Genomic DNA, 25,148 nt, shown 5'->3' on the forward strand with positions numbered 1-25,148 from the left:
GCAATAGCATGTGTGCAAATGATGTTCCCAATCTGTGATTTAGTGCATAATTATAGGGTAAGCATAGTAAGTCGCCTCAATTGCCTATTAGCAGCCACAGGTGATAATATCTCTCTAGGAGCTGATCCGTTGTCAGTATTGTGGAATAATTCTAATGTTAAGGTACGATTTGAATGGAGAAAGCAGATCCGAGAGCAGCGCTGCTTTTCTTTCCATCCTATCAGTGTAGACACATGGTCTAACGATGCACTTAGCGAACGCTTTCTCTACGTGCTTGTTTGGGAAAAGTTGGCTCGTAAATAATGATGCATCTGGTGCGGTCATCGTAATGCTTAAGTTACATCGCAACTGGGAAACGAGGCCCTGATAAATTCATGTCAGCAAGACAAAACATTGATGTGAGGGGAATTTATGTTTCTTTGTAAATGTTTGAACTATGGGAGTATCCATGAATTCTGTTTGTTGAAAAGAGGAAAGGGAGCGCTATATTTCAAACCTATTTTCTGACTTCCTAGGTCAAGCCATGAGGGGTTATACAGTAATGTATAGAGTATACCGTCAGTATACATTAAATGCCAAGATCAAAATGTCATATGCTTTTCTTAAAGACTAAAATTCTGAATTTTGTTAGGAGTATTGTTCATCAAAGAAAGACTTGGCTATTGCTAAGATTCTGTTTGCTCTATTGCATCACTTCCTCTTACCAAAATAATAACCCCACACTGTGTGACATCAGACCCTGTGATGGGGCTGGTTGTCACAACTGGACAGAGTTTGTTTGATGGCTCATACCTCCATGTTGGAATAATATATGAGGATAAAAAGGGTCCCCATTTCAACCCAGGACATTGGTTTCCTCATAATATAATAAGAGTCTTACAAGATATACTGGTGATGAGAAATACACACCAGAGTAAAAAGTGACAACCAACCCCGATCTCCCCTACTAATGTGCTGGGTGGACACTGCACCCCAAACACACAGGGTGTATTCAGGTGGTGAAAATGTAATGTAAATGTAAAGGAATCTGTTACTTTATTGTAACTATACCCTATTAATTTTATATCAGTTTTATTGAAGCCAGCTCAGCTGCTAAGCGGAGTGTAATTAAAGTTTGAGGCAGCTATATCGCTGTCAGCAATATGAGTGGATAAGATGATTGAAATACTGGTATGGTGTTATGTAAGTCATAAGTATCCTACTGGACTATTTTAGCCAACTGAAATGTGAGACAAATAAAAGCTCCTCTTGAATCTTCATTAGATCATACTGTAGATAAATAACACATTAGATTTAACAGTTTTACATGCTGTTATTGAATGTCTAAATGTTTCCGTTCTCGCTTTTAAATATTAATTTAATATGAAAGCTATTTTAGTGGTAGTGGGTAAACATGGACTCACTCCATTACAGTATATGAGGTTCAGTAGAAGTAACATTGGGATGAATCAAACTTTTGATATTGTCATAATTATTAGTAATGACATCTCTCATTTATATAAATTCAGTGAAATTCAATTCAGAGACACATATGACATTAAATAGTCATGTAATGGGAGTGTGGTGCTCCTGGAAGTGGGAGGCGCTAGTGAGACACAGACACATAGAGGTCTCTCATCCAATTCATTTCCTTTCCCAGAGTGGTCCATAATTAACATTTGCTTGGTTGGCATTTCCAACCAGATATAAGGAGGCTGAGGCCCCAGCATCCATAAGTCAGATACCTTCTTCCTCTGTGGTAAGACCTCTCCACCTCCTTAGATTTTTACATTTATCTCATCTTTGCACTCAGCATCTGAGGCAGTAGCTATCTGCCCTGTTTGAATTGACTTCTGCATGTCTCTTGTAAGATTTGACAATATGCAATCAAGTGGCATTGGTTTAAAAAAACGTTTTTAATGTGTTTTTCTTTAACTGTGTATTACTTCAAATCTGTAACTTCCTTTTATGTCCAAAAGTGATGCTTCTGCACTTAGTTAAGGGAGTGGTCTAGAATGTAACTGGGTTTTCAGGGGTATCCTTTTAAATTCTTCATAGAATGTGTAGTAAAGTGAGATGCCACTAGGAAAATAAAAGTTATCAGTTGCACCTGTAGTTGAATTTGACATGGCTGTAATTATTATTTAGTTAAATGTTTTTTAGCCGTTCGGGGGCAAAATGATAAGGCTTCAGACTTGTGCGTTTTCACAACATTCCATTTGCTACTTTCCAGCCATTATTATGAGCTGTCCTCCCCTCAGCAGCCTCCACTGCTTTAGATTTGTGCGTTTTCACAACACCTTATGTTTCACAGGGTCCTCCAAGAAGTACACATTCATCTGTAGAAGGGGAAAAAGAAGGTGAGACATGGTTTGAGTCTTCACATAAAAAGTGATGAAAATATTCGAAGAGATACCGCTCACCTAACTCTGTTGACTGGGGAGGAAGCACCACAGAGTCAATCATGTTTCTTGTTTCATCTTTTTGCTAGTGATCCGTCACCATGAGTACGGACGCTGAGATGCAAATCTACGGCAAGGCTGCCATATACCTCCGTAAGCCTGAGAGGGAGAGGATTGAGGCACAAACCGCACCCTTTGATTCAAAGAACTCCTGCTATGTGACAGACAAGGCAGAGCTGTACCTTAAGGGTCTGGTCACTGCCAGGGCCGATGGGAAGTGTACTGTAACAGTCACCAAACCTGACGGTTCTAAGGAGGTAAGCCTGATCTGAAAAGTTTTCATGTTCAAGTTCGAGTAATTACTCTAAGTCTTGAAAAATCATCAAAATGATTAAAAACATTTCAATAGACTATTTAAAATCTTTAACAAAATATATATTAAGGATCATTTATATTTTTTGGGAGCGGAATATAACCTTCAAACACATCAAGTTTAAAGCTGCTATTTAAAATTGGCATGGAATTTGTGATATTGACAAGTCAAGAATCATGATGTATGTGTCAGTGGGTGATAACAAAGTAGTTGGATTAAATGTGGGTATGCATATTTTTTTTTTAAACTTGTATTTAATGAGCAAAAAGCATTCAGTCACGTCCACTTTGATCTGCATGTAATCTAGATTTCTGACTGTTTCAGGAAGGAAAAGAGTTCAAAGATGCAGACATCTACGAGATGAACCCCCCTAAGTATGACAAGATTGAGGACATGGCCATGATGACCTACCTGAATGAAGCCTCTGTGTTGTATAACCTCAAAGAGCGTTATGCAGCATGGATGATCTATGTAAGAAACCTGCACATACAAACACACACATACATGAACATAATAAATACACACATACAGTACTATACATAAATGAATGGTAGAAACCAAAACATATCAATACAGTAGACCCACATCATTATACCAAAGTACACCCACATCCTCACATAAATCCAGGTAAAAGTTCATCTAACGTTGTTAATCCCCTAATTTAATGATGCTTTCATCCAGACCTACTCTGGGCTCTTCTGTGCCACGGTGAACCCCTACAAGTGGCTCCCCGTGTACGACGCAGAGGTTGTCAACGCCTACAGAGGGAAGAAGAGGATGGAGGCTCCACCCCATATCTTCTCCGTCTCTGACAACGCCTTTCAGTTCATGATGATTGGTACGAGCTCTCAAGGATGGATGGATGGATGGATGGATGGATGGATGGATGGATGGATGGATGGATGGATGGAGGGATGGATGGATGGATGGATGGATGGATGGATGGATGGATGGATGGATGGATGGATGGATGGATGGATGGATGAATGGATGGATGGATGGATGGATGGATGGATGGATGGATGGATGGATGGATGGATGGATGGATGGATGGATGGATGGATGGATGGATGGATGGATGGATGGATGGATGGATGGATGGATGGATGGAGGTATGGAGGGATGGTTGGTGGGTTGGATGGATGGATGGATGGATGGATGGATGGATGGATGGATGGATGGATGGAGGGATGGAGGGATGGTTGGATGGTTGGTGGGTTGGATGGATGTCCATAAATGCGTGTGGATCTCAAAGTCCATAAGTGCATCAATGGAAGTTCTAATGTGCTATAAAAGAGATATCTACTGTTTTCTAGTCTAGGTAATAACAGTTTGCTGGGAATATCTGATTCCACTACCCTTGAATGGAAAATGTTCCAAATTGAAATTCGTGATGATGCTATGAATGCAATAATGTCCCCATAATGTTGCTTGAGTATGATAAGCAATATGTTTTTTGGTTACAGATAAGGAGAACCAGTCCGTCCTGATTACGTAAGTTGTTTACTAAAATGTCATTGAGAAGGTGTTTCTATTGTAATAAGTTGGGTCTCTTGGTGTGATGAAATACATTACATTATGAATGGATTATGACACTCAAAAATGTAACTAAAACCCCTCTTTCTCTGTCATATAAACCAGTGGAGAATCCGGTGCAGGAAAGACTGTCAACACCAAGCGTGTCATCCAGTACTTTGCAACCATTGCAGTGTCTGGTGCCAAGAAGGAAGCAGAACCTGGCAAAATGCAGGTAGGTTGTTCTTATGTTTGCCTTTTTAACACATTTCAGTTTGGTTGGCTGTGTAAACCTTTTTTCCCGTGGTGAATCCTGTTTCAAGAAATTGAGAAAAACGAACTTTACCAGGTTACCAGTTTTTGAGCAACTTCTATTTGTCTCAATCAGGGGTCTCTTGAGGATCAGATCATTGCAGCTAACCCTCTGCTGGAGTCTTACGGTAATGCCAAAACAGTGAGGAACGACAACTCGTCTCGCTTTGTAAGTATGAAGGGCATACTGTGGAAGTTACCTTATATTGGAAAAATGTAATTCAGTAGTTCCCTATTGTTATACAGATTTAACATCTTATTTTGATCACTCTTTTGTTGCTGAAAATTTGAAATTCAAACGTGTAGTGTATTCGAGGTTCTAAAATGTGTAATTTCCTCAAAAATGTCAGATTTGATTTGCTGTAATATTTTTGGGGTATCAACCCTACAAAAACATTTCCATTATTTATAATCCACATAATAATTCACATTTCCAGTTGCTGCAGGATTATTTTCCTGCTGTAGAAAACTGGATCCTACATGAAGATCCTACATCTGTATCAATAGATCCAATATTTGTCCAACAAACTGTAACATTTAAAGGGGTCTATCAAAGTAAAATGTTAGATTTATTTGTTGACCTATTTCTAACCCCCATGCTCTACTATAGGGTAAATTCATCAGGATTCACTTCCAAGGTGGTAAACTGGCTAAAGCTGACATTGAGACCTGTGAGTTGGTTTTGATTGTTTCTCAATGATTTCCTAAATTCACACAGATTATTTTTTGGAGATCATCAAATTTAAATGTTTCTCATGTTCTCTCTCTCTCTCGCTCTCCTTCTCTCGCTCCTTTCTCTCTATCTTTGTGTCATTCACTCGCTCTCTCTTTTACCCTCAGACCTGCTGGAGAAGTCCAGAGTGTCCTTCCAGCTGCCCGATGAGAGAGGCTACCATATCTTCTTCCAGATGATGACAGGCCACAAACCTGAGCTAGTTGGTACGGCAAAGTAGAGGATCAGCTGAAATCTTTCCCACCCTCATCTATGGAATATATATTTTTAAAAAATAATCCACACTATTAATACTATTACAATGATTACATCCAAGGTAACAAGGCATCTAGACATGGGTCAGGTCTTTGGGAAATATCCATCAAGTAATGCACTGTGATCACACTAGTCCACAAGTCTCAGTCCCCTCTTTTGATGCTATTTATTATATACTACATGTATCCTTGAGTCCATCTATTGAGTAAAGGAGGGAGAGATACTGTAAAGGTAGGACGGCAGAATTCTAAGAGATTTAACTGTCAAGATGTTCTCTGTTGTCCACAGAAATGGCGCTCATCACCACCAACCCCTACGACTTCCCCATGTGCAGCCAGGGTCAGATCACTGTGGCCAGCATCAATGACAATGAAGAGCTGGATGCCACAGATGTGAGTCAAACAAAGGGTTAACCAAACTCTAGATATGGAATGGATAGGACCACTGAATGCACTGTGAAATTCCAACTTGGTGGAAGCTGGGAATGTTCATGTATGTTTTTGTTTGATTCTAAATGCCTTGTGTTAGTTAGGCATGTGCCTCAAGGAACTCTTCATGCCTTTACACTTAGCCTTGAGGCTAATACATGTAAGACATCCACAAGAGAGCACCACTAAGTTTCCTGTGGAACTGTGTAAAACTCCTTTTGTGCTGCCATCTACTAGTGTGTTGGCCAAGCGTTATCATGTGGAACAGAGAAGCCAGTCAAATCTATCCATCCCATTGTTCTGCAGTGAGCAGCACAGAACTGTAGTGTAACTGGCCAAACTACCGTTCAGTTCATCACTGTTGTACTTCCTCTTTAATGCCAGGATGCCATTACAATCCTGGGCTTCACTAATGATGAGAAGCTTGGCATCTACAAGCTGACAGGAGCTGTACTGCACCATGGCAACTTGAAATTCAAGCAGAAGCAGCGTGAGGAGCAGGCCGAGCCAGACGGCACAGAGGGTGAGTCCCACTCATAGATATACAATATGTAAAGCATTAGTCCCATTCCCAGTCCCAAACATAGAAATAGAACATGTAAGACAGACAGTGACACATGAAAGTCAGGCAGGAGATCATTTATAGAGAACAAATTCCAATCTCCAGAAATGATGGATGTGGGTGAATCAAAACCTAACCCACAAAGAAGTTAGCCAAACTATTTTGTCAGTGTGAAATCAGAAACAAGCCATCTTATAAATATAAAATAAATATGCCATTTAGCAGACGCTTTTATCCAAAGCGACTTACAGTCATGCGTGCATACATTATTATTTTTATTTTTTTGTGTATGGGTGGTCCCGGGGATCGAACCCACTACCTTGGCGTTACAAGCACCGTGCTCTACCAGCTGAGCTACAGAGGACTTGTGTGCCTGAGTCTGTTGTTGTTGGTTCTCTCTCTCCAGTGGCTGATAAAATCGCCTACCTGCTGGGCCTGAACTCAGCTGAGATGTTGAAGGCTCTGTGCTACCCCAGAGTGAAGGTCGGCAACGAGTATGTGACCAAGGGACAGACTGTGCCTCAGGTAAGGCGGCCAAACACAGCATCTACCATTTTCTGAGCACTGGAATTATTTTGGGGACAAGTGCATACTTTAGTTTTTCCCAAGCTCGTATCACCTTATCACTAGACATGGTCAATATCTCATGTATTAATTTGAGGTATTATCATTACAGGTTAATAACTCAGTCAGCGCTCTAGCCAAGTCTATCTATGAGAGGATGTTCTTGTGGATGGTCATCCGTATCAACGAGATGTTGGACACCAAGAATCCAAGGCAGTTCTATATCGGTGTGCTCGATATTGCCGGGTTTGAGATCTTTGATGTGAGTATGAGACCAGAACAAGACAATTAGTTGTGATTGAGATGGATTACAGCCTTGTATGATAAAATTATCCCTTTGAAAATTCCATCAACAGTACAACAGCATGGAACAGCTGTGCATCAACTTCACCAATGAGAAACTGCAACAGTTTTTCAACCACACCATGTTCGTCCTGGAGCAAGAGGAGTACAAGAAGGAGGGAATCGTCTGGGCCTTCATTGACTTCGGCATGGACTTGGCTGCCTGCATTGAGCTTATTGAGAAGGTAAGCTGTCTGTGAGGATTATAATTGACCGTAACAGCTAAGCTCATAGGGATCGCTGTGTGAAATGTTATCACAGTGGTACAACGAACAGTTGCGGCACTTGGGTATAAATCGCTGGGGAAGCCAAGACAGTTACATGACCTACAGCATGGTCAGTCAAGTTAATTGTAATGCCATTTTCGGACTACTAAACATCAATTGATTTAGAACCATGGAGAGATACCGCAAGTCACAAAGAAAACAGGAGCTGCCTCCCTCCACTATTCCAGCACCATTTCAACTTCAACATTTCAACATCATCAAATCACCTATGCTTAGTCTAATACAGTGACAACCAAAAGATTCCAAAAACAATTTAGTCCAATCAACGTAAGCTAAATATCATGTGGCTGTCCATGGTACTAATTTATGTGTGTGTTAGTGGAAAAAACATGTTGACTCACCCTACTTGAAGAGAAACTCCAATGCCATCCTCCTCTCTTTCATGTAGCTGAAACGGTCTATGACTCTGTCATACATTACACACTGTAAATGTTTGTTGTCCTAGGCTACCTGGCTAAAACTATTGCTCACTATTCTAACTTCCTTTCATGGGCAACGATTAGCCAGCAAGTTAACATTAGTCTACTACATCTAGCTACATATTGAACTTCCATACTCTCAGGCCAAAAGCACAATGTAGGAATTTATGGATAGGTGATAATCGCTGTTAGAATCATTGGCCAGTACGGAAAATTAAGTAAAACTACGAGTACAAATCCCAATCTCCGTCCAAGGTTAATTTAGGAAAGGGCCAATTTTAGCTAACTAGCTATCCACCGGAGGACAACAACACAACGAGTTGCAACATTTGAAGTTTTCTTTTGTCAATGACGTTTGGCTTGATGTGATGTGATTGGTGTGAAGCCAAATCCAAACTGGCTTCACTTGACAAATTTTTTGGTGCACCAGGACCACTCACAGATTAGCTCATTCATTTTAGCTCAACTCTGATTTGCTGTTATTGTATTGAAAAATATATCAAGGGAGGCCAAATGCTCGCTGGCTTCCCTTGCATTCAATGCTACAATATCATACTATTTTTGACCATACAGCATCAGATAGAAGGGCTACACATACAGAGACAGAGGGGCGCAGTTTAGCTCGGATGCTTTACCTGTGTCAGGGTTGAGTGTAGAGGTAACGTGGAATCACACGCAGGACACACAGAGATTCGAAACAGATGTCTTTAGTGAAGTCCGAAAATACAAGCCAAACACGGCAACAGGCCACAGGCGAAACACACGCACACTGGTAAGAACCAAAGTAAATGCGCACAACGTGCAGGACTCTCTCAAAACAAAACGAAATACAGAGAGCACAGAACAGCGAACCAACTACTACACGTGACATAGAACAATTACACACAACACCTGACCAAACACAAGAGAACTAAATATGATAACTAATGAACACTTAACAATGAACAGGTGTAACAAACAGACAAAACCAATCAAACATGAAACATCGAACGGTGGCAGCTAGTACTCCGGAGACGACGACCGTCGAAGCCTGCCCGAACAAGGAGAAGGAGCAGCCTCGGCCGAAACCGTGACAGTACCCCCCCCTTGACGCGCGGCCCCAGCCGTGCGTGGCCCCCGGCCTCGGGGACGACCAGGAGGACGCGGAGCAGGGCGCGTAGGATGACCACGATGGAACTCGGTCAGAAGAGACGGGTCTAGGATGTCCCTCCTCGGCACCCAGCACCACTCCTCCGGGCCGTACCCCTCCCACTCCACGAGATATTGGAGACCCCCCATCCGGCGTCTCAAATCTAGGATGGCCCGAACAGTGTACGCCGGAGCCCCCTCGATGTCCAACGGGGGCAGAGGAGTCTCCTCTATCTCAAAGTCCTGGAGTGGACCAGCTACCACCGGCCTGAGGAGAGACACATGGAACGAGGGGTTAATATTCTTGTAATCAATGGGCAGTTGTAATCTGTAACACACCTCGTTCAATCTCCTCAGGACTTTAAAAGGCCCCACAAACCGCCGACCCAGCTTCCGGCAGGGCAGGCGGAGGGGCAGGTTTCTGGTTGAGAGCCAGACTCGATCTCCAGGTGCGTACACTGGCCCCTCACTGCGGTGGAGGTCGGCGCTCGTCTTCTGTCGACGGATGGCACGCTGCAGATGGACGTGTGCAGCGTTCCACGTCTCCTCCGAGCGCCGCACCCACTCATCCACCGCAGGGGCCTCGATCTGGCTCTCATGCCAAGGTGCCAGAACCGGCTGGTACCCTAACACACACTGGAAAGGGGTTAGTTTAGTGGAGGAGTGGCGGAGAGAGTTCTGTGCCATCTCGGCCCAGGGCACATATCTCGCCCACTCCTCCGGCCGGCCCTGGCAATATGACCTCAGAAACCTACCCACATCCTGGTTGACACGTTCGATCTGCCCATTACTCTCCGGGTGGTAACCCGAGGTAAGGCTCACCGAAACCCCCAACCGTTCCATAAACGCTCTCCAGACTCTGGAGGTAAACTGGGGGCCTCGATCAGACACTATATCCTCGGGTACCCCGTAATGCCGGAAGACGTGAGTAAATAGAGCCTCAGCGGTTTGTAGGGCAGTAGGAAGACCCGGCATGGGAAGGAGACGACAGGCCTTCGAGAACCGATCCACAACGACCAGGATGGTGGTATTCCCCTGTGAGGGGGGAAGGTCGGTAACAAAATCCACCGAGAGGTGAGACCAGGGTCGTTGTGGAACGGGCAGGGGTTGTAACTTACCCCTGGGCAAGTGTCTGGGCGCCTTACACTGGGCACACACTGAGCAGGAGGAGACATAAATCCTCACATCCCTGGCTAACGTTGGCCACCAGTACTTTGTGCTAAGGCAGTGCACCGTCCGGCCAATACCTGGATGCCCAGAGGAGGGTGACGTGTGAGCCCAATAAATAAGCCGATCCCGGACCTCGAGCGGGACGTACGTCCGACCCACCGGACACTGTGGAGGGCTAGGGTCGGTGCGTAATGCCCGCTCGATCTCCGCATCGACCTCCCATACCACCGGTGCAACCAGACAAGACTTAGGTAGTATGGGAGTGGGCTCCACGCACCTCTCCTCCGTGTCATACCGCCGAGACAGGGCATCTGCCTTCCCGTTCTGGGACCCAGGGATGTAAGTGATCTTAAACACGAACCGGGCTAGAAACATAGTCCACCGAGCCTGGCGAAGATTCAGTCTCCTAGCTGCCCGAATGTATTCCAGGTTACGGTGGTCAGTCAGAATGAGAAAAGGGTGTTGAGCCCCCTCAAGCCAATGCCTCCACACCTTTAGGGCCTGTACCACGGCTAACAGCTCCCTGTCCCCCACGTCATAATTACACTCCGCCGGACTGAGCTTCTTCGAATAAAAAGCACAGGGGCGGAGTTTAGGTGGTGTGCCGGACCGTTGTGAGAGAACAGCCCCTACGGAAACACCCAGACATAGCCCCTCACACTGAGCAGACCACCCTTTAAGAGCCCTCTCTCGCCACGAAATAGTAGGATCATGGGTAATCAACCAGGGAAGCCCCAGTACCACCGGATACGCAGGAGAGTCGATCAGATAGAGCTGAATCGTCTCCTCATGACCCCCCTGCGTCTCCATCCTAAGTGGCGCTGTGACCTCCCTAATCAACCCGGATCCTAACGGACGACTATCTAGGGCATGTACAGGGAAAGGATTATCTACCGGAAGGAGGGGAATCCCTAACTCTACACAGAATTTGCGATCTACAAAATTCCCAGCTGCGCCTGAATCGACTAGCGCCTTATGCTGGGAACGAGGTGCAACCTGTGGAAAACAAACAGGTATGGTTATGTGTACGACAGAAAGCTCTGGGTAAGTGGGGCGCCTACTCACCTGGAAGGACTCCCCAATGTGTGGCCTGCCTTCTCCTCCACCAGGGGACCATCCCCAGCACCTAGCCGCGGTGTGCCCTCCACGGCCACAGTTGGTGCAGGGGACGGCCCCCCTCGGGCTCCTTCTTCTCCTTCCTCTAGCGCCAGCACCTCCGAGCTTCATCGGGCTCGGCTCGGAGGTGCTGGAGGGTGGAATGGGCGAACCCCACCTGGGACGTCCGCGGGTAGCGAGCAGGGTGTCCAGCCGAATGGCCATGTCAACCAACTGGTCAAATGAAAGCGTGGTATCCCTGCACGCCAATTCTCTGCGGACGTCCTCCCGGAGGCTGCAGCGGAAGTGGTCTATGAGTGCCCGCTCATTCCACCCTGCATCTGCCGCTAGAGTCCGGAACTCCAGTGCAAACTCCTGAGCGCTCCTCATCCCCTGCCGGAGGTGGAATAGACGCTCCCCCGCCGCCTTCCCCTCTGGTGGATGGTCGAACACTGCACGGAAGCGGCGGGAGAACTCCGCATAGGTGATAGTAGCGGCGTCTATTCTCCTCCATTCAGCGTTGGCCCACTCCAACGCCTTGCCGGTGAGACAGGAGATGAGGGCGGAAACGCTCTCGTGTCCCGAGGGCGCCGGGTGTACGGTGGCGAGGTAGAGTTCAACTTGTAACAGGAACCCCTGACACCCGGCAGCGGTGCCGTCGTACGCCCTCGGGAGCGAGAGCCGTATTCCACTGGGTTCCGGAAGTTGGACGGGCGGGCTGACCGATGGTGATGGTGCGGTAGGTGGGGGTGTGGGTACCCCGCTGGTCTCCCATCGATGGAGTGTGTTCATCACTCGGTCCAGGGCGTGCCCGATTTGGTTGATACGATCCTCCTGACCACGAAGGCTCTCCTCCATGATCTCAGTGGGTGCGGGTGCTCCTGCTGATTCCATATCGATGGTGTGTAATTCTGTCAGGGTTGAGTGTAGAGGTAACGTGGAATCCCACGCAGGACACACAGAGATTCGAAACAGATGTCTTTAGTGAAGTCCGAAAATACAAGCCAAACACGGCAACAGGCCACAGGCGAAACATACGCACGCTGGTAAGAACCAAAGTAAATGCGCACAACGTGCAGGACTCTCTCAAAACAAAACGAAATACAGAGAGCACAGAACAGCGAACCAACTACTACACGTGACATAGAACAATTACACACAACACCTGACCAAACACAAGATAACTAAATAGGATAACTAATGAACACTTAACAATGAACAGGTGTAACAAACAGACAAAACCAATCAAACATGAAACATCGAACGGTGGCAGCTAGTACTCCGGAGACGACGACCGCCGAAGCCTGCCCGAACAAGGAGAAGGAGCTGCCTCGGCCGAAACCGTGACAACCTGGTGACATCCGTTCAGCCTCTTGCCAAGCGAGACGAAATATACATTATTTTAGAAATTTAAAAAAATTTGCACCCATGAATATATGCCACTGACAAATTATCTGACTGTTGAGAACTCAATATGTTTCCTATAATGTGTCCCTAAATTAATATAATCATATAATAGCATGTTTAATAATGGAATAAATGTGATCCTAAATGGAAATATCACTAATTTGATATACATCTCTTTTCGTAAAGCCATTGGGCATCTTCTCCATCCTTGAAGAGGAGTGCATGTTCCCCAAATCTTCAGACACTACCTTCAAGGACAAGCTGTACGCCCAGCATCTTGGGAAAACAAATGCGTTTGAGAAGCCCAAGCCTGCCAAAGGCAAGGCAGAGGCCCACTTCTCCCTGGTGCACTACGCTGGTACTGTGGACTACAACATCACTGGCTGGCTGGAGAAGAACAAGGACCCCCTGAACGACTCAGTTTGTCAGCTGTACCAGAAGTCCTCAGTCAAAATTCTGGCTGCCCTGTATCCTCCTCCCCCACCTGAGGGTAAGACTAGCATCACGTCCAAATATTTAATTAATCACTAGTTATAACTCAGACCAAATGTTCTTTAAAGTCTTTGAATGTATCCCAATTTCTCATGGCGTTTTCACCGGGTTAATTTATTCATACACTTGGTTAATTCAATCATACAATAGGTGTTATTTTACATAATCTCATTGGCAGCATTTGCCTCTAGATAAGTGTGAAGTTAACCAGAGATTATCTGGTTTATAATTAATGTGCTTGCTGAAGACAAGACCACTCTTGATTTCTTACATACTCTTATTATTATTCTATTTATTCCACCCGCTCTAGGAAATGTACTTTTCTAGTTATCTTTAACTTTTCCCCATTTTAACAGATAAAGCCAAGAAAGGAGGCAAGAAGAAGGGTGGTTCCATGCAGACTGTGTCCTCCCAGTTCAGGGTGAGCTTTTGAAAGTTTTATTCAGACCTTCAAAAGGCGCCTTGATTATCATTAATTATGTCTGAGAAAATGGTTTGTAACCCTCTTACAGGAGAACTTACATAAGCTGATGACCAACTTGAGGAGCACTCATCCTCACTTTGTGCGCTGCCTGATCCCCAACGAGTCAAAGACTCCAGGTACAATAAATATTGAGTTAAATATGTCATGTTATCAGTACATTATCAGTGACTTTAACAATCTCAATCTTTAACTTGTTTATGAGTATTAAAAGAGACTTGGTTTGTTTTACCAGGTCTGATGGAGAACTTCCTGGTTATTCACCAGCTCAGGTGTAATGGTGTACTGGAGGGTATCAGGATCTGCAGAAAGGGCTTCCCCAGCAGAATCATCTATGCTGACTTCAAGCAGAGGTACACGCACACACACACACAGAAATATCTGCTTCAAGGGATTTCCCAGCATCAGAATAGGCTTACCTTTATGAAATGTAACAAACATCTTACAACTTGACATATGTTAATAATGACTCCTCATTCAGGTACAAAGTACTGAATGCCAGTGTCATCCCAGAGGGCCAGTTCATGGACAACAAGAAGGCTTCTGAGAAGCTGCTTGGTTCCATTGATGTGAATCACGAAGATTACAAGTTTGGACACACAAAGGTCAGTCAAATACCCCCAGCAAAAGCTGACAACAAAACACAACTTCAATGATAATTTAAACCCTTACCATATAAAATCTCTCCAGTTGATCTATCCATCCTTTTGTTCTTTCTTCTTCATTTAACTAAAGGAAAAGGTGGATAAACATTGTAGTGTTTTTTACTTCAACGTCATAGAAGTATAGAAGAGAAACTAAACTCATTATCATGTGCATTGTGTTAGAGTGGTATGGCTGCAGTTATCTGTATCTGTGTATATTACTAATCTACAACTGTACAATAACTAACAATTTAGAAACATCCTATCCCATGGTTTGTTTGTTAGCATTGCAAAGTTAACGTTGTCAAATCAATCTAGTGGAGATGTTCCCCTCTTTTGATTCAACCCTTTCTATCTGTCACCATCTGTGGTTCCATTGACCATGCTAACCTGTGTCTCAGGTGTTCTTCAAAGCCGGTCTTCTGGGTGTCCTGGAGGAGATGAGAGATGAGAAGCTGGCCACTCTGGTCGGCATGGTCCAGGCTCTCAGCCGTGGATTCCTCATGAGGAGAGAGTTTAGCAAGATGATGGAGAGGAGGTGAGGAATAGTGGACATCTTGGCAAAGCTTTCTGTCAACCACCTGTATCTAATGCATTATGATTACATGCTGTATATGCTGTGAGTTGTTCAGAATGAGAAAGTAAGTCTTATAATGATCTATTAAAGCTTTTGTTTAATTCATTTATAAAGTCAAAAAATGGATGTAGCAAATAAGGATTCTATCTTTATATCTTCAGTTTGGGGTTTGGCTGATCAATTGTCATTTAAATGTGAGGTATTTACTCATTCATTCTTGAAGAATACAAAATGCCTCATGAGCTTAGCATGACCTGTCAGTCCTTGCATCTAGACCGCTGTCTGTGAATTTAAGAGGGGTTACACTTCCCTAGCCCCATTCCTCAGCTGTAAACAAACAGTGGCGGGGGTGTTCCGTTTTGTTGTTCTTTGAATCCCAGAATGTAGCTTTAAGCATGTCACTCACCATGCCACCCTATCCTTTCTGTCGACCAGAGAATCCATTTACGCCATCCAGTACAACGTCCGTTCATTCATGAATGTGAAAACCTGGCCATGGATGAAGTTGTACTTCAAGATCAAGCCCCTGCTGCAGAGCGCTGAGACTGAGAAGGAGCTGGCCAACATGAAGGAGAACTATGATAAGATGACGACAGACCTGGCCAAGGCTCTGGCCACGAAGAAGCAAATGGAGGAGAAGTTGGTGGCCCTGACGCAGGAGAAGAATGACCTGGCACTTCAAGTTGCATCTGTGAGTGAAAAACACCTCATATGGGCATATTTACACACACATGAATAAACACACATATGAAGACACTGTGAAGTATGTGGCTAACTCACACATGTTATGTATTTCATTAATTTCTATTGATTTGCTCTGACCTTGAAAATACAAAGTGAGGCCGCTGATTTTTTCTCGTGTTCTGAAACCAGGAAGGAGAGAGTCTGAACGATGCTGAGGAAAGGTGCGAGGGGCTCATCAAGAGCAAGATCCAGCAGGAGGCTAAACTCAAAGAGACGACCGAGAGGCTGGAGGATGAGGAGGAGATCAATGCTGAGTTGACTGCCAAGAAGAGGAAGCTGGAGGATGAGTGCTCTGAGCTGAAGAAGGACATTGATGACCTGGAGCTCACCCTGGCCAAAGTGGAGAAGGAGAAGCACGCCACTGAAAACAAGGTCTAGTGTCTTACCCTAGACAGTCTAACCAAACAATAATCCAAACAATAATCAACTCAAAACATAGCTTAACAGAAATGGAATTCAAGTTGCGTTGTGGGTGCAGGAAAAATTAAGACACAACAGTGGAATTTCAGTTGCAGGGTACTCCCCACATTCATTGCATGTTCTGTTCCCCCTCATTTATGACTTCCACTCAGTACACTGGCATGGTGTACACTGCAATCTAGTGTTGAATCTATAGTACAGTACTTGTTGACACATTGCTCATTTAAATGAACGCAATATATAACAAACTAAATCTCCCCTTTATGGTGAAGTATAATTATGTTGTGACCATTTTCAGGTTAAAAACCTGACAGAGGAGATGGCATCTATGGATGAGAGTGTTGCCAAGCTGACCAAGGAGAAGAAAGCCCTCCAAGAGGCCCACCAGCAGACACTGGACGACCTGCAGGCAGAGGAGGACAAAGTCAACACTCTGACCAAGGCCAAGACCAAGCTGGAACAGCAAGTGGATGACGTGAGTGGAGTTTGACATTTTAACCATGATAGAATGTAAGATGATATGATCTTCAGTTGTTTAGATTTGAACAATATATGTGTTTTTATCTTATAGCTTGAGGGTTCTCTGGAGCAAGAGAAGAAGCTCCGTATGGACCTAGAGAGATCCAAGAGAAAGCTGGAGGGAGATCTGAAACTGGCCCAGGAGTCCATAATGGACCTGGAGAATGACAAGCAGCAGTCTGATGAGAAAATCAAGAAGTAAACACAAACAAATGACTACAGTATCAGCTGCTGTAATGGTTGTTGTTGATTAATTATGAATTAGCATTTGCATGTGATTCTTAAAAGCAATGTGAATGGTATTATACTGCCTTTACACTAACAAATCTAAACCAACTCTGCAATCAACGTGTTTGTGTTTTTTAGGAAGGAGTTTGAGACCACTCAGCTCCTCAGCAAGATTGAGGATGAGCAGTCTCTGGGAGCTCAGCTGCAGAAGAAGATCAAGGAACTCCAGGTACAGTACAGGATAAAAGCCCACACCTGAATCATTTCCTGAAAAACACTTTCTGGTAGCCGACAGTTTTCCTGGTGGCTTCTAATGGCTCAGTAGGTTGGAAGATGGTGATTCTTGTTGGTGCTTCTCACCATTGTGGTTTTGGTTCCTGCATGGGACACTGTCTACTGAATATATTAGTGTAACTGGCTTTGTATTAACACATTTATGCAACATATACCTATTATTATTATTTTGTGAGGTTCAATTGTTTCAACTCTATTGTAGTGTTCATCCCCCCTGCTCTTGTCCCCTGTTTTAGGCCCGTATTGAGGAGCTGGAGGAGGAAATTGAGGCTGAGCGTGCTGCCAGGGCTAAGGTTGAAAAGCAGAGGGCCGATCTCTCCAGGGAACTTGAGGAGATCAGCGAGAGGCTGGAGGAGGCCGGAGGCGCCACTGCTTCTCAGATTGAGATGAACAAGAAGCGTGAGGCTGAGTTCCAGAAGCTGCGTCGTGATCTTGAAGAGTCCACCCTGCAGCACGAGGCCACAGCCGCCGCTCTGCGAAAGAAGCAGGCCGACAGTGTGGCTGAGCTCGGGGAGCAGATCGACAACCTGCAGCGCGTCAAGCAGAAGCTGGAGAAGGAGAAGAGCGAGTACAAGATGGAGATTGATGACCTCTCCAGTAACATGGAGGCCGTCGCCAAGGCTAAGGTGAGTAGTGATGTTTTGGTCAAGCAGTGTTGAGGAGTGTCAACTACATTACCATTCAACTGAACTGAAGTTAACAGGAGTCCCATATATAAAGTAATTATGGTACATGTTTCACTAACAGGGCAATCTGGAGAAGATGTGCCGTACTCTTGAGGACCAGCTGAGCGAGCTCAAGACTAAGAATGATGAGAATGTTCGCCAGGTCAACGACATCAGCGGACAGAGGGCCAGACTCCTGACAGAAAATGGTACCATCAACAATGAACTACAACCCAATGCTTTCCTTCAGTAGAACACAATTACATGTGTTGGGGGCTGTATCCACATAGTTTCTACTGTACTATTCACCACCTAACATTGCCCTATGATACCTCCAAATACATTTTCAATCTTAGAGAACAGAGACCCTATTAACTAGATATCCCTCTATCCCTGCAGGAGAGTTTGGCCGCCAGCTGGAGGAGAAGGAAGCCCTGGTGTCTCAGCTGACCAGAGGAAAACAGGCCTTCACCCAGCAGGTGGAGGAGCTGAAGAGGGCGATTGAGGAGGAGGTCAAGGTAAAATGGACTCCACCGTCCATAGAGTTTAGAGCTATATCTTCATATAGATGGTGACTACGTGACCCTCAGAGTCACCTTTTATCTCTCCACCCTCAGAGACTCTTATTGTCTCTCCACCCTCAGAGACTCCTACTGTCTCTCCACCCTCAGAGACTCCTACTGTCTCTCCACCCTCAGAGACTCCTACTGTCTCTCCACCCTCAGAGACTCCTACTGTCTCTCCACCCTCAGAGACTCCTACTGTCTCTCCACCCTCAGAGACTCCTACTGTCTCTCCACCCTCAGAGACTTCTACTGTCTCTCCACCCTCAGAGACTCCTACTGTCTCTCCACACTCAGAGACTTCTACCGTCATTTGTTTGTCTATCTCTCTAACATCTCTTTGTCTTTCTCTTTCGCAGGCTAAAAACGCACTGGCCCATGGTGTCCAGTCTGCCCGTCATGACTGTGACCTCCTGAGGGAGCAGTTTGAGGAGGAGCAGGAGGCCAAGGCAGAGCTGCAACGCGGCATGTCCAAGGCCAACAGCGAGGTGGCTCAGTGGAGGACTAAGTATGAAACTGATGCCATCCAGCGCACAGAGGAGCTGGAAGAGGCCAAGTGAGTCACACGCGTTCAGCAAACACTCAAATATAGGGTGTTGATGTTGAGGGTGGTAGGGGGGCTCTGAAAAAATGTTACGTCAATATATATTGTAACATTTGTTTCAAAACTACAAAACCACCTAACAGGAAAAAGCTGGCCCAACGTCTGCAGGAGGCTGAGGAGACCATTGAGGCGACCAACTCCAAGTGTGCCTCCCTGGAGAAGACCAAGCAGAGGCTGCAGGGAGAGGTGGAGGACCTCATGATTGACGTTGAGAGAGCCAACGCATTGGCCGCCAACCTCGACAAGAAGCAGAGGAACTTTGACAAGGTAAAAATGAAAACCTAACTTTCTGCTACATAATCAATTGTACTTTAATTGTAGCATGTTTCTGATTTAAATCTCTTCATCTATGACTTCTAATGAAAATCCCATGTATTTCCCTAGGTTCTGGCAGAGTGGAAGCAGAAGTATGAGGAGGGTCAGGCAGAGCTGGAAGGAGCTCAGAAGGAGGCTCGCTCTATGAGCACTGAACTCTTCAAGATGAAGAACTCCTACGAGGAGGCTCTGGATCATCTGGAGACTCTAAAGAGAGAGAACAAGAACCTGCAACGTGAGCATTTGACAGCAATTCTATTTGGCTCATGTTTGATTAGCAAGATGAATTATTGTTAGTTAATTTACTGTTATTATAATTCAATGTCAACTTCAGTGCATTAGCGATATCTACTGAAAATCTCCCAAGTCTAAACTGCTCCTGTGTGTGTGTGTGTGCAGAGGAGATCTCTGACCTGACTGAGCAGATCGGAGAGACTGGCAAGAGCATCCATGAGCTGGAGAAGGCCAAGAAGACCGTGGAGACAGAGAAGTCTGAGATCCAGACCGCTCTGGAGGAGGCTGAGGTACAAACTACAGCTGTTTGATGGGAAAAGCAGTGTTACACTAGCCAATGCTAGCTACAGTCTAATGCTCCCTGCTTTGGTGTTTATTGTAGTCATATATATATTTAATTCCTTGTAGACACATCCAAATATATTGAACACAATACGCATTAATTATTTTCTTTGTCCAGGGCACACTGGAGCACGAGGAATCTAAGATTCTGCGTGTGCAGCTGGAGCTCAACCAGATCAAGGGTGAGGTGGACAGGAAGATTGCTGAGAAGGACGAGGAGATGGAGCAGATCAAGAGGAACAGCCAGAGGGTGGTTGACTCCATGCAGAGCACCCTGGACTCTGAGGTCAGGAGCAGGAATGATGCCCTGAGGGTGAAGAAGAAGATGGAGGGAGACCTGAACGAGATGGAGATCCAGCTGAGCCACTCCAACAGGCAGGCCGCTGAGGCCCAGAAACAGCTGAGGAACGTCCAGGGACAGCTCAAGGTAAAGGGACTGGGACATCAGGTTCAAAACCTAAACATGGCTAGGGATTTGTTTGTGAATCTGAGAAATTAAAAAGAGTGGTTTATGTACTAAAGGTAACGATACTGGAGAAATTCGTATCAATTTACATTTCTGTCACTGATCGATCCTATCGCCCCTACTTCCACAAGTCCTAATGAACATATGTCCTTGTGAACCCCAGGATGCCCAATTGCACCTTGATGACGCTGTTCGTGTCGCAGAGGACATGAAGGAACAGGCAGCCATGGTGGAGCGCAGAAACGGTCTGATGGTGGCTGAAATCGAGGAGCTGAGAGTTGCTCTGGAGCAGACAGAGAGAGGCCGCAAAGTGGCTGAGACTGAGCTGGTAGACGCCAGCGAGCGTGTTGGACTGCTGCACTCCCAGGTATGGGTCAAAAGCCATTTCCAATGGAACTCAACCAAGCATACAGTTTAAACACACCTGGAATTTGACAGTGCTTACTTTAGATTTTCATCATTTCAGCCTTGTGACTTGTAAGTTCTCTTGAGAGTTTAAAAAAATGGTCTTATTTCATCCTTCAGAACACCAGCCTTCTGAACACCAAGAAGAAGTTGGAGACTGACCTGGTGCAGGTGCAGGGAGAGGTGGACGATATTGTCCAGGAGGCCAGGAATGCAGAGGAGAAGGCCAAGAAGGCCATCACTGACGTGAGTTCTTTAATTACATCGACTTGATTTGTCCCCAAGTGCCAGTGGTAGCTGGGCTGGTTAAGAACAACAAAGATCTTAGAGGGGCGTTATGATTGGTGCCAATTGGTGCATAAATTAAACAAACTACTTTTCCAGGCGGCCATGATGGCTGAGGAGCTGAAGAAGGAGCAGGACACCAGCTCTCACCTGGAGAGGATGAAGAAGAACCTGGAGGTCACAGTCAAGGACCTGCAGCACCGCCTGGATGAGGCTGAGAATCTGGCCATGAAGGGAGGCAAGAAGCAGCTCCAGAAACTGGAGTCCAGGGTGAGTTAACAGCAGGGTGGATTATGGTGGATTGAAAGACAGATTGCTGGAAATGTATTTGATCATATAAAAATACATAATAGCCTCCATGCAATTATTGCAAAAACATTGTACTGCATTGCACTCTCTAAACTTTTTCCACAGATCCCTGGTTGTTTAATCTGTTCTTGCTAGAAATATTCATCAACAAATGTAAATGTGAATTCCACTTTGGGAACCACTGACCTAGATAATGAAAAGTTGTTGGTATTATTACAGACCCCTTCAATTAAATGTTTAAAAGTACATAGGAACAGATAACAATTGTGCCTCCTTGACTGGGTAGAACACTACAACTCTGTGTTACAAAGATTTGTTAAGTCTGATTTCACCACCTCAAACAAATACGTTTATTTCTTCCACAAAGGTGCGTGAGCTCGAGACTGAGGTGGAGGCCGAGCAGAGAAGAGGTGTAGACGCAGTCAAGGGAGTCCGCAAGTATGAGCGCAGAGTCAAGGAGCTCACTTACCAGGTAAGAGAAAGTGCCTTCTTCACACACTTGACAGTAACACAGAGAGGTTTGTGTATAAAACTATACTGACATTGATTATTTTATCTTCTCCCACAGACTGAGGAGGATAAGAAGAACGTTAGCAGACTTCAGGACCTGGTAGATAAGCTGCAGTTGAAAGTGAAGGCCTACAAGAGGCATTCTGAGGAAGCGGTGAGTGACAGACTTAGTCAAATACTCTGAAAGCATACATTTGAAAATGTATTTTCTCCCTACAAAACGTAATGTCCATACGGTTTAGTCGAAGTGTTGCTACAGCACATCAGTCAACAATGACTCAATTGATATTACAAGTCATTACTGAAGAAATTATACACATTTCTGAGTGCCTCCTATGCCTATGTGTTACTAACTTAAAGGAGAGGGGGTTGAATAATAATTTGCTGGTCTAGTGGTGGTGCTGGAGGCAGCGGTTTGATACCCTGTTCCTCCACTCACTTTCTCTGCTGTATCATCTATCTCCCTATATATGTTGCTGTCCTAAATCGATCTATATTTTTGTTGTTGAAAATACCTTTAAAAACAGATTTTTTATTTGCTACCTGAAGCTTCAAACTTTAAATGCTGATGTTATGCTCTCCATCTCTTTTCTTCACCCAGGAGGAAGCAGCCAATAGCCATATGTCTAAGTTCAGGAAGGTTCAGCATGAGCTGGAGGAGGCTGAGGAGCGTGCTGACATCGCTGAGACTCAGGTCAACAAGCTCAGAGCCAAGACCCGTGACACTGGAAAGGTACAGAACTGCTGCTAAACCTATACCTGATTCATGTTCAAATATGACCACATCAACACCACTTATGATTCAGTCTTCACAGAGGTCAATACTGACCTTTTACACTCACTCAACTGTATTTAAGATTAATCTAATAAGATTAATTCAGTTAGTACTTCAAAATTGAAAATCCAAGCTGAGCACTGAGCATTAAATGCTTGATCCATTATATTGTTGTTCATCATGTTCATCATTCAGGGCGGCAGGTAGCTTAGTGGGTAAGAGCGTTGTGCCAGTCACCGAAAGGTCGCTGGTTCTAATCCCCGAGCCGACTTGGTGAAAAATCTGTCGATGTGCCCTTAAGCAAGGCACTTAACCCTAATTGCTCATGTAAGTCGCTCTGGATAAGAGCGTCTGCTAAATGACTAAAATGTAAATGTAATCTATTTATCATGTTCATTAGTATTACTGATCCTTTATATTCTATCCAAGTCTATCCATTTATTTATCATGTTCATTATTATTACTGATCCATTATATTCTATCCAAGTCTATCCATATATTTATCATGTTCATTATTATTACTGATCCATTATATTCTATCCAAGTCTATCCATATATTTATCATGTTCATTATTATTACTGATCCATTATATTCTATCCAAGTCTATCCATATATTTATCATGTTCATTATTATTACTGATCCATTATATTCTATCCAAGTCTATCCATATATTTATCATGTTCATTATTATTACTGATCCATTATATTCTATCCAAGTCTATCCATATATTTATCATGTTCATTATTATTACTGATCCATTATATTCTATCCAAGTCTATCCATATATTTATCATGTTCATTATTATTACTGATCCATTATATTCTATCCAAGTCTATCCATATATTTATCATGTTCATTATTATTACTGATCCATTATATTTTTTCTTTCTTCTTACAGGGCAAAGAAGTTGCTGAATAAACAAGACCAAGTCTTATCATTTTCCTGTGTTGCATAAAATATGATTTTCATGGTGAAATGTTGAGCATTGATTAAAAACATGTAGACCTACATACACTTTCTTTGTGACTTTGGACTTATTACTTAGCAAACAGCTTTTTCGTACCATAAAATTATTGTACTTTAAATAATGGAGCAATCTGGGATTCCAACAGCAAAAGGGGTCACCCGGACAAAGCAGTCCGTTTTTTTGGTAAACAGCTGAATGATGAGGCTGGATAAACGTAACCACTCTCAAATTCTCAGACTGAGCTTTGGATGCAAGGACTGCAAGTTTGTTCTTGCTTTATTGAATTCAATGTAGTTCAGCCAGCCTCTGCATTTAAGCTGCTGAGTTAACTAGTCAAACTGCCAAGGTCAGAGGTTCCAAGACCGTTCTAGTCATTCTATTTCTATGGTCATAAGACCGTCATAGGACACCACAACACACATATATTAGTCCTGCATGTAACATTTGATCTCTTAACAGACTGAAAGGTTACATCAACACTTCTATCCACATGCCATTGACTAGATGTCCATTAGTACCTGTATCTTGTTGAAGTACTGCCCAGCCTCGAAGGGCACTATGTTGTAGGTGGAGATCCCAATAACAGGTTTCTCTGTATTGTTCTTGGCTCTGTGGAAGGCCAGAGCAGTCTCTCCTGGAAACACCTGTATGGTAACAAAACATATACAATAAGACACCTGTATGGTAACACAACATAGACACTAAGATACCTGTATGGTAACACAACATAGACACTAGGATACCTGTATGGTAACACAACATAGACAATAAGACACCTGTATGGTAACACAACATAGACACTAAGATACCTGTATGGTAACACAACATAGACACTAAGATACCTGTATGGTAACACAACATAGATACTAAGATACCTGTATGGTAACACAACATAGACAATAAGATACCTGTATGGTAACACAACACACAACATGATTTGATTCTGGACCAGTCGACCTCCGATATCCTCTGGAGCAGCAGGTTCCCTGTGGTTTTCTACTCTGACCCTACACTCTGGCTCAATCATGGGATGGGGCAGCCTCTTCTCCCAGCAAATGTTTTGCAAAACCAACGTGGCATAGATAACGGTGTATGTCCTTTTGAGTGTCATCCTTGTAGGCAGTGGAACCTAGGGCTCTATTCAATCTGTATTGGTGAAGCATTACAGATTGACAAATAGAAATTCAAAGGTAATTTCCTATTGAGCCGACATATGCAGAGAACTATATATTCCAGAGAACTCGGATCCGTAGCCACTCCGATAATAATAAGAGTATGTAAGAAATCTAGAGTGGTCTTGCCTTCTAATTGTTGTTTTCTATTGCAGAATGAT

At 44.2% G+C, this 25,148-nt stretch overlaps 1 protein-coding gene across 1 annotated transcript; it reads left to right on the top strand.

Annotated features, from left to right (window-relative positions):
* Nucleotides 1-2,292: 2,292 nt before the first annotated feature.
* Nucleotides 2,293-23,766, top strand: LOC311124697 (myosin heavy chain, fast skeletal muscle-like; the record flags this gene model as incomplete). The annotated part of the gene is made up of 40 exons (XM_084198800.1): nucleotides 2,293-2,339; nucleotides 2,471-2,698; nucleotides 3,079-3,225; nucleotides 3,436-3,592; nucleotides 4,221-4,248; nucleotides 4,396-4,504; nucleotides 4,658-4,750; nucleotides 5,192-5,252; nucleotides 5,422-5,520; nucleotides 5,858-5,961; nucleotides 6,382-6,520; nucleotides 6,966-7,084; nucleotides 7,236-7,385; nucleotides 7,480-7,650; nucleotides 13,158-13,461; nucleotides 13,820-13,884; nucleotides 13,976-14,063; nucleotides 14,180-14,297; nucleotides 14,426-14,549; nucleotides 14,990-15,126; nucleotides 15,601-15,856; nucleotides 16,039-16,281; nucleotides 16,628-16,804; nucleotides 16,901-17,046; nucleotides 17,215-17,305; nucleotides 17,607-17,996; nucleotides 18,118-18,244; nucleotides 18,435-18,553; nucleotides 18,958-19,154; nucleotides 19,286-19,469; nucleotides 19,587-19,752; nucleotides 19,917-20,041; nucleotides 20,212-20,520; nucleotides 20,723-20,926; nucleotides 21,085-21,210; nucleotides 21,349-21,519; nucleotides 21,926-22,030; nucleotides 22,127-22,222; nucleotides 22,670-22,801; nucleotides 23,746-23,766. The coding sequence occupies exons 2-40, from the start codon at nucleotides 2,483-2,485 to the stop codon at nucleotides 23,764-23,766; spliced, it is 5,814 nt and encodes a 1,937-aa protein (XP_084054926.1). The 5' UTR covers nucleotides 2,293-2,339; nucleotides 2,471-2,482.
* Between the last annotated feature and the right edge of the window lie 1,382 nt (nucleotides 23,767-25,148).

The sequence above is a fragment of the Coregonus lavaretus genome, assembly GCF_964263955.1.
Source record: "Coregonus lavaretus genome assembly, contig: HAP1_SCAFFOLD_79, whole genome shotgun sequence".
NCBI lineage: Eukaryota > Metazoa > Chordata > Actinopteri > Salmoniformes > Salmonidae > Coregonus > Coregonus lavaretus.